The sequence below is a fragment of the Vitis vinifera genome, chromosome 8 (genome assembly GCF_030704535.1).
Source record: "Vitis vinifera cultivar Pinot Noir 40024 chromosome 8, ASM3070453v1".
Taxonomy (NCBI): Eukaryota; Viridiplantae; Streptophyta; class Magnoliopsida; order Vitales; family Vitaceae; genus Vitis; species Vitis vinifera.
This window is the reverse complement of record NC_081812.1, coordinates 8,361,027-8,375,853: the sequence shown is the minus strand read 5'-3', so window position 1 is coordinate 8,375,853 and position 14,827 is coordinate 8,361,027. Positions and strand designations below refer to the sequence as shown.

The following is a 14,827-nucleotide window of genomic DNA, read 5'->3' as shown; positions in this document are numbered from 1 at the left end:
TGACAAAGCAATACAAACAACATGGGATCTCAGAGAGCTCACATACGAACTCCCAGTAACGAACATACTCGATAAAAATGACCCCCAAACATCAATATATATACTCAATGATCGAGAACACTATGCACATACACACATGTGCTTATTATTTTTCTTTTCTTTTCATTTTCATTTTCATTTTTTTTTAATTTTTTTTTACATATATACAAACACACATACCCTGAACATGAACAAATGAACCCCAAGGATGATGTCGATAACGGATGGACACCATCTCAAGTGCTAAGGCAACCCAAAACTCTCTCTAACGAGATGACCTTCTCAAACTAAGGATCTCTAAACGAATGTCTGTGAGATAGTTGGTGGAAATGATGTGACTATCTTCCATGTGATGAATTGAGGAGGATCACCACTCAGGGCGGAGAGAATATGAAACAAACAAGTAGTAGATAGGATAAGGAAGAAAAGACGAGGAACACAACCAATAAGATGAGATGAAAGTGCAGAGGTGTAGTGATAGGAAAAGATAATGAGAAAAATGTGTCCCTAGGTCCAAGGCTCATGAAACTCCTAAACAATGCATGCATACATTAAAAGGCCCCTATCCCAGTGTGAAAATGTGAGCAAGGCGATAAGAAAGAAAGGTTATAATGCATAGGCGAGGCTTAATGGGCTAGCAACGGACTATGTATCACAAAGGAATAACAAGGTAATAGCTAACCGAAATGATGGCCACCCATCCTGCGACCATGGTCTTAAACATAGTACCTCTTTAGCTGATCCACATTGGTCGGCTCTGAGAATCGGTTTCCATCTAAATCCATCAACCATGCGGCGCTCTCTAGGGTCAACTTCTTGATGAAATAAAATCCTCTCCAATTGGGTCTGAACTTCCCTCTAGGATCTTTGATCAATCCCCTGATGACTTTCAGAACCAAGTCACCTATCCGTAATGGTCTAGGATTGACCCGCTTTTTGAAAGCCCGGGCCATCTTCCTCTAATATGCATGAACATGGTCTGTTGCTCTCAATCTCCTCTCATCTAGGAGATTGAGCTGATCAAATCAAGCCTGAGTCCAATCTGCCTCGGGAATTTGCTGCTCTAGTGCTACTCTCAACGAACCCATCTCAATCTCAACGGGTAACACCGCCTCCATGCCATATACCAATGAGTAGGGTGTGGCGCCTATAGAGGTGCGAAAAGAAGTCCGATAAGCCCACAATGCAAATGAGAGCTTCTCTGACCAATCTCGAGAAGTCTCGACCATCTTCCGTAATATCCTCTTGATATTCTTATTCACGGCCTCTACTGCCTCATTCGTCTGCGACTTGTACGCAGACGACCTATGATGTTGGATGCTATATCGCTGCACCAAGGTGTCAACCTTTGCCCTGAAATGTACCCCTCTATCCAAAATCAACTCATGAGAGACTCCATAGCGATAGATAATGTGTGATCTAATGAAACTAGCAACTCCAGATGATGTCAATCTCGCATACGAAGCAGCCTCCACCCATTTGGTGAAGTAATCGATGGCGACCAAGATGAACTCATGACCATTGGAAGATTTCGGTGAAATCTTCCCGATGATATCAATACCCCATACGGAAAATGACCATGGTGAAGTCAGTGCATGCAGCTCGGAGGGCGGCACGTGAATGAGATCTCCATGTATCTGACGCTTGGGACATCTCTGAACAAACTGACAGCAATCCGTCTCCATGGTCAACCAGAAGTAACCGGTCCTCATGATCTTAGGGGCCAACATATGCCATCCCATATGTGGTCCGCGAACTCCCGCATGAACCTTTCTCATCACTCGATCGATAGAGGCACGGTCTAAGCACAATAATAACATCCCATCAGCTGATCGTCTATACAACGTCTCACCACAAATCACAAATTAGGCGGCCAACTATCTTAATGCTCTCTTATCCTTGGCCGTGGTGGCCTCAGGATATACGTCAAGTCTCAAAAAGTGATATATGTCATGGTACCAGGGCAGACCATCACCTATCTCCGTATCGTCAATCAGACAACAGTAGGCAGGAACAGATCTTGACTAGATCAACAATGGGCGAACAGTGGCATCAGCAGGAATGTCAATCATGGAAGCCAGAGTAGTTAAGGCATCAGCAAACTGGTTCTGCGCTCTAGGCAGATGTGTATATTGCAAATCGTCAAATCTCCTGACTAGTAGCTCTAAATACGCGTGGTAAGGCCTAAGCTTCACATCTCTAGTCTTCCACTCACCTTGAATCTGTCTCAATACCAAATTGGAGTCACCAAACACCTTCATCTGTTTGATCCCGAGCTTGAGAGCCGTCTCTAATCCTAAGATACAAGCCTCATACTCAACAATGTTGTTCGTGGCAGGATGTTGATCCGAGAATGTCAAACGAACAAATCTAGGAATGTGATCGCCATGAAGGGATATCAACAAGACACCTATCCTGTATCCAGAATGGTTGGCTGCACCATCAAAGTACATGCGTCAACCCGACAGACTAGTCACAACTGCGACATCCTCGTTCGGGAAGTCATCATCAATGGCTCTACCATAAAAAATTAGTAAAGAAGCTAGGTGATCCACGACAATGCTCCCTCTGATGGACTTCTAGGTGACATAGTGGATGTCAAACTCAGTCAAAAGTGCCAACCATCTCATGAGGCGACCGACCAAAGCAGGCCTATCAAACAAATATCTCAGAGGATCTAGACGAGATATCAAATGCACTGAATACTCGGTCATCTAATGTCTCAACCGTCGAGTGGCCTAAACCAATGCCAAGCAGTAGCGCTCGATCACGACATATCTAGTCTCGTAGTCTAACATCCTCTTGCTCAGATAATAAATGGCTCAATCCTTGCTCGAATCATTGAGCTGAGCCAACATACATCCCGAGGCCACGTTTGAGACTGACAAGTATGGGAGTAAAGGGCGGCCTGGTGTAGGAGGTGATAACAAATACTCTTGGATCCTCTCAAATGCGCGCTGACACTTATCATCCCAAACAATAGGTTGATTCTTCCTCAAAAGTCGGAAAATGGGCTCACAAATGTCTGTCAATCTGGTAATGAATCTGTTGATGTACTGAAGTCTACCCAAGAAGTCTTTGTCCTTGGTGCAGGCATGTCAAGGATGGCTCTGATCTTATCCGGATCTACCTGTATGCCTCTCTTACTGACCATATACCCCAAGAGTTTCCCAGAAGTCACTCCGAAAGTGCACTTCTTGGTATTCAGTCTCAATCTGAACTGTCTAATCCTCTCAAAGAACCTCTCCAAAGCTGCTAGGTGATCTGATCTATCTTGAGATTTCACTATTATGTCGTCTACATAAACCTCGACATCCCGATGCATCATGCCATGGAAGAAGGTGGTTGCTGCTCTCTGATAGGTGGCTCCTGCGTTCTTCAATCTGAATGGCATGACTCTATAGCAATAAGTACCCCACTCGGTAATGAAGGACATCTTCTCCATGTCCTCTAGAGCCATCAAGATGTTACTGTACCTGAAAAATCCGTCCATGAAGGACAACATCGAATGACCCGCCGCACTGTCAACCAACATGTCGATGTGTGGAAGAGGAAAATCATCTTTAGGACTGGCTTTGTTAAGATCTCAGAAATCAACACAAACTCTCACCTTGTCATCCTTTTTGGGAATAGGGATGACATTGGCCAACCACTCCGGGTACTCGACCATTAATAAATATCCTACACTGAGCTGCTTCTGAATCTCCTCATTGACCTGTAAACTCCAAAAGGGTGCAATCGTCTCAACTTCTGCTTAATCGGTCTGGCATAAGGCAGAAGTGGCAAACGATGTTGGATGATAGATGGATCAAGGTCTGGCATGTCCTCATAGGACCATGTGAAAACGTCCAAGTATGCTCTGAGCAATTAGATGAGGCTATTTCTCTCATCAACAAATAAATCTGATTCAATCCTCAACTCCCTAGGTTGATCTGTTGTGCCAAAATCAACAATCTTCGCTTCCTCTATGGCAGGTGAAACTCTCTCATCAACGGGATCCGAATCGAAAACAGAAGACGAGTCATCATCTGAATCACGCTGTGCAATCTCATCATCAATGTCAAAAATTTGTGATGTGAGTGAAGATGGTGTGAATAAAGTGATAATGTGACAGACAAGCAAATACTCAAAGATGCTCAAATCCATAGATGAAAAGTAAAAAACATAGTCATGACGGGAGACAAATCCCGATAAAACATCAAAGGAAAGAGGTGGGTCCACAAAGTCGGACGCTCCCTCAACTAGGCCAACAGGGCCATCAAACAAACCGTCAATAACTATAACATCCTTAGCAGTCTCCAGAGCGGTGGCGACCTGGATCTTCTCGGCGATCTCAAGGACGGAGACCACAAAGAGATCAAATGGTGAAGCGAGCTCAAGCGAGGCTATATTTTCGATCTAGCTCAAGCTCATCGGGAGCATCTCATCAACGTACTCGTCACGTGGCACGGCTTCGTCCACTATGTCTCCGATGTTGGCAAAAGTCCCACGCTCATCGATCTCATCCGGAAAGCAAAGCGTCATAAGGCTCATGCAATTTGGGGAGGAAGAAGCGATCAACGCAAAAGTCAAAGGGCCAGGGGCTCCGTCACTCAACTGTAACTGCTGGACGAGGCGTTGAAGCTCGGTCTCCTGGGTGGTGCTGAGTCCTCCGATGATCCCATCAAATGGTGCATGTGGCTCTGATGCCCTCACAAAGTAATCAGCTAGGCTCATGGTGTATGGGCAAACAGGATAATAAAAGTGCGTATGAGTCAGTCGAGCCCTCACCTCCTCCTTGCGCAATCGCACCATATAACAATAATCAGCCTCAATGGGGATGAATCCGAGCCCGAATGGTACATCGTGATCGGGGAAAATCATGAACTTGCTGGGCCCGTGCTGACGTCGTTCCAACCCCATGCCAGGAAGATAAGACATACCCCTCATCATGTCGAGCACCACCGTGCTACTGTGCTGGTCAAACGACATGGCTACGAAATCTAGACAGAAATCCTCTATTTCCACGGTCTGCACCCCATCAAAGGTGAATTCGATCAGAAAAATATCGTCATTAATGTGACTAATCTCAAGTACAGGCTCGACAGAAATGAACATATTTCCCACAGACTGCACCACGATGACCTGGCCATCGTGAATAAACTTCACCTTTTGACGAAGAGAATAAGGAATGGCCCCAGCTTTATGAATCCATGGTTGGCCCAGAAGCAGGTTAAAGGATGTAGGGATCCTCAAAACCTGAAACAAGGTGACAAAAGTGGTCGGACCAATCAGTAGCTCAATCTCTAGTGTGCCCATGACCTCCCTCCGAGTACTGTCATACGCACGAACGGTCTGAGTAGAAGGACCAAAATCAGATGGTGCGTAGCCAAGGGCAATGGCGGTGGCTAGAGGACAGACATTCAGGGCCGAGCCATTGTCCAAAATGACAGATGAGACTCGACGACCTGAACAACCGATAGATATATGGAGTGGACGTGTGTGGTCCGAGCCCTTCGGTAGCAAGTCATCATTGGAGAATACGATGCGTGTGGCTCTACCGGCCATCATCATGTGAATCAATCCCTCAGGGGAGATGGTAGTCTCGACCCTGATCTGACTCAAGGCTCGAATCAATGCATCACGGTGAGTGCTCGAGGATGCCAACAAGCTCCAAATGGAAATACGAGCCTAAGTGCTCTATAGCTGCCTCAAAATCTCGTCATCCTTTACTCTGACCTCCTCTGGGGCAGATGTACCCTTAACCGGCCTAGTTGCCCCAGGAGGTGGCTATCGCATCACTCTACCTCCTCGGAGAATATAATGAACATCCAGAGTCTGAGAATCATCAACATGCGGAGCTTGAACCTCCTCAACATTCGGGATCAAGATGAATGGCGCATGGACGTTATAATGTGGCAGAATCAATGGCTCAAGGGTGGCAGCCTGCACCGACGCCGCCTCAGGAACTAATCGGAATGGAGCAGGCATCCGAAGACCTAGAGTCACCCCACTCATCTCATAAATCACATCTGGCATGATGGGCTCTAGGTCTGAATCGTCATCACTCAGCATGTGGATGTGGTTATCGATCTCATCAAAGTCTAAGAAATGAATGTCATCGGCTGGTGGAGGGACAACATGTGTGTTATGGGCAGGTAACGGGTTCGTGGTCACACTCAGCTGACCCAAGTGTATCAAACCCTGGTCGATCAAATCCTGGACGGCATGCCTCAAAGCGCTGCATCGATTGGTCTCGTGTCCAGGCCCTTGATGGTATGCACAGTGCAGATCCATCCTGAATTGAGGCAGAATCGGCTGAGGCGGCGACCTAGGAGTGAGAGCAGTCAACAACCCTATCTCTATAAGCTTCCGAAGAGCCTGGCTCAACGGCATGCCTAGCTGCGAGAACTGTCTATGTGTCCTCAAAGCAAATGGAGCAGAAGTCTGTTGAGCTCTAGGTCGGGGGTAAGGCGTTGTGGGTCTCGCAGTGAACTGAGTAGCATAGCATGACTGTCCTATGGCCATGTAGGAAACCGGGGGTCTCTCAATGCCCTGGGAGGCATAATAAGGCAAAGCTAAAGTCTGCGGCATGTGTGTCTGATCATAAACTGGACGAGGTGCCCGTGACTTGTACTGATGAGGTGCATAGGAAGAATGAGGCTCGGAAAGCTGTGGGATTGGCTGATGGCACCTGAGAGGCCTCTGACTAGAAGAACCAATGGCGCTTACATCCGTTGACCTCTGTCCTACAAAGGGCTTCTTCCCCTTAATATCACTAGGAGAAGAATCCGTCCACAATCCTCTCGAGATGCCGTCCTCGACATCGTATAAAGCCAGAACCAATGAGCCAAAATTTGCGAACGGTACCCCGACTATGTGCCTAGCGATCCTGGGCTGTAAACTCCTCAAGACCATCTGTATCTGATCTCTCTCTGAAGGTCTATCAATGATCTCGGCAATCTTCCCGCGCCAGTGGGAAATGAATGAAGAAACTGACTCGTCTGATCTCTGCCTAAGAGCCTCGAGCTCCCTCCTCGATACGTCAACTATAGTATTGAATGCATACTGTCTCAAGAACTCTTCGGCCAGATCATCCCAAGTCTGACGACGTGATACATCCAAAGAAGCAAACCAACGTTGTGCAGCGCCACTCAAGGACATGGGGAAAAGCATAATCATCTGAGCCTCGTCCAATCCATGAGCCCTCATGATCGTACTGTAAAGCCTCAAATGGATGCGGGGGCACCTAATCCCCGTGTATCGCTCAATCTCTAGCATCTTGAACCTGGCCGGTAAACTGGCCACTAGTGCTCCATCAAGATCCTCCCAAGTAATGGCTCTGTCTGAAGTCCTCAACTGTCTCAACCTCTGCTCAAGTCTATCCATGGGTGCATGCAGGTCTTCTGAGGTCGGGGTAGGCACGGTGACAGGAGGCGGGGCAACCTCGATCTGACTATGCAGAGTGAACGGCATAGCCTGTGGTGCTAACTGACTGGGTGGAGGGGGTGGTAGCACTGTAGGATCATACTGGGCGCCATCCTGGGGTGGGACCTGCTGAGCCTGCTGCCCATCTATCCTCCGACCGAGGCTAGCTATATCCTCCTGAATCGAAGCCATGGCCTCAACAAACTAATCGATGGTAACTATCTGTGAATCCATATCTCTCTGATCTGATCTCTGGTCTGACTGGTCCGATACCCTGATCAATCTACCCCTAACTCTGATCCAAGAAGTCGAACTCAGACTGAACGTATCGATACTCCTACAACAGTGGAAATACTAGATAAGATGCGGGGTAAGAGAAACTTCACAAAGAATGTCTATCAAATGTGTCAAAAGGTAGCCTGGAAGCAATCAAACTGATATCCAGTCCTGAGCAGATATATAAGAGACTACTGCGAAGGTAACTAAACCTGTCACTACTGAACCTGCTCTAAAGGCTCATAGATGCACCCACGTGTTCGGGAAGGAAAATTCTAATTGAAATGTCCAAGGCTCAACCTACAAGGTCAAGGCGGCTCTAAAAGGAGATAGGTGGACTTTAAAAGATCCCTAGCAGAAGTGCTTGTACCCTCCAATGGCACGCAACCCTCTGCACACCTCCGAAGAGACTGGGCGCTTCCATGCAAGGTGGTCATCACCTCCACACATGTACTACCTCGACATCCCGGGGGGTTTCCTATGGTGAAACCTCTCAAACTCTCAACGCTCAATGGTCAACTAGAGTGCACAGTGAATGGTGTGGGTGCATCCGATAACCCTAAGAAGCTAAAACGAGAAAGGAAACATACTGGCCACACAAATATCTATGAAACCTAGCTCTGGGCTATATAGGTCTTCAATGATAGGACTCCAATCGACATCAAAGTGTCGTTCTCCTCCAGCATGCTCCCGTGCATCAATATAGCCCGTCGCTAGACTTTACTCCTAATCTCTGGCTCGATCAAAGAGCAAGCACATAGAAGGTCTCACACTTGCAATAGTGAGAATTGGGATGAAAAGAATGACCGAAACCAAGAGAGTTGGAGGTAAGGGTATAGATATGCGACCCACATAGACAGGCGACATGCAATCATGCAAAATAAGGGTAGTCATGCGGCATGCAGTCAAGCAGAGTACAGGATATATCATTCATGTCCACACAAGCCATGATAAACAAATGAAAAGTGATACATATATACATCATGCTCAAAGACGATCAAGAGGATATACAAGCTAGTGAATCAACGTGCCAAATCAATCGATATCGGAATGAATTGATATACATCATGTTAAAAATGAATCTATACATGCAAGGCGACCAAAACAATCATGGCAAACATCGGAATCACTATGCTAAACGAAGCAAGATAGGTAACCAATGCAATCAACATATCAATATCCCCAACGAATATGGCAATGAAGTACAAAGAAAATAGTTACCTCGGGATCCTCAATCGAAACAAATCAATCATCATAAATAGCATGTCAAATATCTCAAACAAATATATCGATGGAGCCCGAAAAGAATCACTATATCAAAATTCTCAATCAAGATGATTGACCAACACGATCAATATGCCAATGTCCCAAGTGAAAACTCGGGAGCTCCCAATGTGCAATCAAGAGATAGGTAACCATTGATCGACTCATCAAATGCCACATTTGCTTCGTCCTAAGTTCAAGCTTGACCCTCTACGATCCCCAGTGGAGTCGCCATTTTGTGGACCCCGCATTTTTGCTCATGCGTTTCCCACTTGATGGCAAGCTCAATTTTGATTTTGAAAAATGATTTTATTGATTAAGAAAAACTGACTTGGAGTCGCCACGTATTTTTGTTTTATTTAAAAAGGGTAACAAAATAAGAAAGAAAACCTAAGTGCGACTCCTTATTTTGGAACAGATGATATACGAAAAATCGGATCAGGATCGGGGGCCAGGTTGCTTATTGGGAAGGTACGGTAAAGACCGTATCACCCCACTAAGTCCCTAAAGTCGGGTCTCTATTAATAAAATGAAGTTGACATGGCAATCAATAAGAAAATCAATGAATACTCAAATCGATTAGGCGCATATGGGAATTGAAACATGTAATAGAGAATAACCAGAATAGGGGGTGGACGTGTACCTGGGCCACGAACGAGCAATGCGCTCAAAATAATTCTCTCCAGCTAGGTGGGCAAGAAATCGGACAGCTATCCTTCCTCTCAAGCAACCAGCCATAGAATACCTCTTTCCCACTAGTCCTCTCAAGCTAAACTCTCCTCTCTTCTGTTCTTAGTCCTTCCCTGAAAGGAAACTCCTCTAACTCAGAGAACCTCCTCCCTAAAGCTCTCTACACCCACCTCTCACCCTTACTCTGTTTCTCTCTTGTTTCTATCTTCCTTGGCAAGCCATTACTTGCCCTACTATTCCTCCATCAGCAGGCATGGCCTCCTCAACCACCAGCATGGCCCCTGCCATGCCTATGCAGCTGATTTCTCAGGAGCAAAGTCCCCCCTTACTTCAAAAGGAAATGCAAAGGAAGAGAAAAAATCCTTCTTTCCCCACCCCCCACAAAAGGGGTCTACAAATAGGTTCCTACAAATATTTTAAATCGAATTCTTGTCTATTAATCCTAAAATTTTTTAGTGACACTAATATCGAATTGAAATTAAATGGGTAAAACTAAGAAGGATTAAGAAATAGGGCATAAAAAATTGATGAAAAATAATAATAATTTTCCACATATTTAAATAAAGGTTGCTATAATATTCAATAATATTTTTCAGTACCTATAAAAATTTGTCTCATTAATTAGATGGTATTATATATGCAACTCAATTTTTATTACATCCAACTATATTTCAATTATATTTCTTTATATCTTAATCCCACTTTATATATATATATATATATTGATCAAATTTGTTTGTACCTTCATTTTATATATTTGTACTATTGTCAATGATCTAGATTTTAAGATTTATTTCAACGATATAGATTCAAAGTCTGAGAAGTATTTTTCAATTCTTTTTGGCCACAAAAAAAAAAAAGAACTTCTAAACAAAATTAAATTAAATTAAATCAATCATTAAAAAATAAAATTAAAAAATTAAAAAGGAAGAGGGAAATGGGAAAACCCATAGATAACAAATTACATATTAAGTAAAAAAAAAAAAAGGTGGAGTTTGAATATTATAGGGCTTGGTATTGGGTGGCGTGTACAATTGGTTACCTCCAATTCCAAGTACACTTAAATGCTAAGATTTAAATCCACACACACTCAAAACCCACTTTACTGTGATCTCAAATTCTCCTCCTCCTATCTCCGTTACAAACCACCAACACTCATTTTCTCACACACCTAAAGAAAAATAAAGAAATACACCTAAAAAAATAAACAATACTCAATCTCCTTAATGTGGCATCCCTTGCTCCATTGTAGGTGCCATTGGGAGTTACACACTCATAAATGGATGCCCATTGAAAAACCAAATTTAACTATTACAAAAAAATGATATATGAAAATATTGAAGAATATAACCATAATCAATTTAACTAGCAATCAAGCATGTATATTGTCTCATCCTGGTTTCCAGTGTCTACACTCCATGGTCAATTTTTTATTTTTATTTTTAAAAAAAAGGTCAATGGATTTACCTTAAAGTTGTGAACCATTGAGTTTGCTTTTGCCTAAAATCACCAAATATATTAAAAGGAAAAAAACTGAAATACAATATAACAAACTGTCACTGAAAGTAACAATCGGAAAAAAAAAAACAAAAACAAAGGAAATCTTTGATTCACTAGGTTACACAACATATAAAATTTGTAAATGATGAACACTCATCTAATTAATTAAAACAATTGCTTAATTAGCATGATATGTTACCAAAAGATGTTTGACTAATGGTTTTTTTTATTAATCTCTAGAATAACTTACAACTTCTTGAATTATAGTGAGGCAAATCACTTAATGATTAGCCACTCATTAGAAAACTCATAGATTTGTTGTTATCTTTAAACCTTTCACAATCTATGTTAAAATCTAACTTGACCTTCTTCAATATTGAACAATGGTATCTAGGCCCCGTAAGATTAGTTGAGATGCGTGTAAGTTGATTCGGACATCCATGGTTATAAAATAATAATAATAATATGTTTGAGATGATGAAAAAAATTGCTATTCTTCAAACTTACACATGGAAATTTGGTTTTATTTGTACTTTTCTTTACTCCGCTAGAGCGTACACGAAAGCCAAACAGACTTTTTGTCATATATTTATTTGATCGTTGAATGAAGAAGCCATATATGGAGAATGCTTGATAATTTTTTCAAACTTAATCTTTTGGTCTATGGAGCACTCAACATGTACATCATGCATTTTCATGTCATTTGATAGATACATGCCTCATAAAAATAATAAAATTTCCATTTTCTCAGTCAATACATCATATGGAATACTACAAGATAAATAAAATAACATTGTCTTTGAATTTAAAAATGTCTACAAATAAAACTCATCTTTCCAAGTCCAATATTCGATCTACTTGCCTATCCAACCTTTTTTTTTTTAAATTAGGTTAAAATGATTTAAGCTCGAATTATAAATAAATAATTACATCATTAAACCTAATCATTGGCCGAACCAAATTTCCACTAGGTCATTAAGTTACTAAGCAAATTTGAAGGTAAAAAAGGCTTAACCATTGAGCTTGAAGACACATTGCCCCTTCTAAACAAATTGTTTCTATTTTACCCCTCTTGCCCTACATTTCTGGCTTCGTGAATGTACATAATGATATGTGAATATCTATAATATTCATTGATTTAATCACCTTAATGATTATAATCTATATTATAATTAATAGTATGATCTAAGAATAAAAAGCACAGACATGTTTTGATAATTATTTTTTAGAACAATTTTAAAAAGTAGTTTTTAAAAATTACTATTTACTTTTTGTAAAACAAAAGTTTATTTGAAAACTTAAAATATTTTTAACATAGTTTTAATATTTTTTAAATATGTTTTTAAAATATTTTTTATATATAATACACTATTTTGAATCATTTTATATATTTATATAATTATTTCTTAAACAGAAAATAAAAGAAAATAATATAAAATAATTAAAAGATATTATCTAAATATATCATATTTTTTATTCTTAAAAACATAAAATATAAAACAGTTTTTTATTATTATTTCCATAGGAAGCTAAATAACTAATTGTTCAATTAATAACAAAAAAAAAATACATCAAAATAAAATAGGAAAAAAAAAAGAATTGATTATAATATTCAAGTAACCAAGATTTCAAAGATGGATCATTGTCAACCACATGCCATTACCTATTTACATTTTATATATATTTACATTATATATATATATATATATATATATATATTATATTATATAGATATATATTATTTAAAGATAGTCAAACTAAAGAAAAATGGCAAACTAGACATCACATCAAATAATGAGAAAAACGACTCTTCAAATTAACACATGACATCCAGAAAATTTTTGAATATCTGTCACTACTTGATAATTTTCAACAAACTTACCCGCCGCTGTTTTGTTTGTTTGTTTTTATTAAATCTGAGTAGATTTAATTTGACTTAAATTTTAAGAAAATTTAACTTTATTAAGTATTAAATTGTTTATTTTTATTAATGTTTGAATGATATTAAATTTTAAGTTGTTTGCTTTTTAATATCCTATTATTATCGGCTATTGAATAATCATCTTTATACTTACAAAAAAAAAAAAAAAAAAAGGTACTTGTTTATTATAAAAATATTTGAAATTAATAATAATAATAATTTAATATATTTTTTAACATCAAAATTCATTAGGATTGTTAGCAGTGAAGAGATCGGGCCAATAGGCTCGAACCCGTAGCCCATTGGTAATCTCGTTAGAGGTGCAAGGGTTTCATCCCTATTGTATGGAACTGGTCTATTAATTATTCTCGCGCATATATATACATATATATATATATATATATATATATATATGGTTATAATGATTATGTTTCTACTCTAACCTCTCGTAACCCTTTCCTTTTACACCAATTTTTTGATATATTGAATTATTTTCTCCTCTATTTGTGATTTTTCTCGTCTAAGATTTTTCACATAAATTTATATGTTTTTATTCTAATTTTTTTTATTGCTTATTCTTATCGTGTAACAAGGTTGATATTTAAAAACTAATAATTTAAGAAAATATTCAATCATCCCAAAAATATCAAAATGGATTACAATTAGAACAAGTTTATAATAATAAATTATATAATTAGTTATGAAGCTGATAATAGGGTAATAATTAGAGTTTTAAATTGTGTTAGGTTATTAAGAAAATGTAAGAAATTTCTAGGTTAAATTTCATTGATTACTTGTTGATTTGTATGTGACACATATTTAAATCTATGAATTTATGATTAAATTGTGCATTCAATTGTTAAGAGTAATTAATTTTAATTTTTTGAATTAAGAAGATCAAATCTTACCTTTATATTTTTAAAAATTAATTGAAAATATTAATTTTATTGGGTATTTAAGTAAATGTGAGATGATGTTTGGTTGTTTGCTAAATGGAAAAAACTAAAATATTTGGTTTTTTCTATTCGGTTAAAAGCAAATTGTTGATATCAACCAATATAATTAAACTTAAAGCGTGTTTGTTTGTTTTTTTTTAAATTTTTTGCTGAATAGAAAAATGCAAAATATACAACTTTTTATAAATAGAAAAAGCAACATATTATTATTATTATTATTATTTACTTTTTAATGTTTAATATAAATAAAATATTACAAAAACAAACAACTTAATATTTAATACTATTAAGTATTAAAGTTCTATTTAAAATTAAGTAAAAAATAACAAATACCACCTAAACATTTTAATTAATATTAATTGATATTAACAAGTTACTTTTAACTAAATAAAAAAAGTAAAATATTTTATATTTTTCTATTTAACAAAAAAAAAATACCAACTCAATTATGTTTTGAAAAATTTTATTTGAATTCACTGTATTTAATTATTTTACTGTATTATAAAGGTTTAAAATTATATATATAAAAAAAGGATTGAAAATTCATTTGTAATCTAAATTTCATTTTAGTGTAATTGTTTTTGTTTTTAAGGAGAAATCTATATAAGTTAGAGATTGAAAAAAATAAAAATTTTCATTAAAATAAAAGTTAAAAATTAAATTTTATTAACAAAAATTGTTAAATAAATAATTGACTTTTAAGGCTTTTTTAATTATTTTTATTTTAAAGGTCATCTTTGGTGCTTCGACCCATCAGGGACATTGAACTTGTTGA

General features: G+C 38.8%; 1 protein-coding gene across 1 annotated transcript; it reads right to left on the bottom strand.

Moving 5' to 3' along the window:
• Positions 1-5,808: 5,808 nt before the first annotated feature.
• LOC100854981 (uncharacterized) lies at positions 5,809-7,638 on the bottom strand. The gene has a single exon (XM_010655016.1). It carries the CDS (start codon positions 7,636-7,638, stop codon positions 5,809-5,811), a length of 1,830 nt encoding a protein of 609 aa, XP_010653318.1.
• Between the last annotated feature and the right edge of the window lie 7,189 nt (positions 7,639-14,827).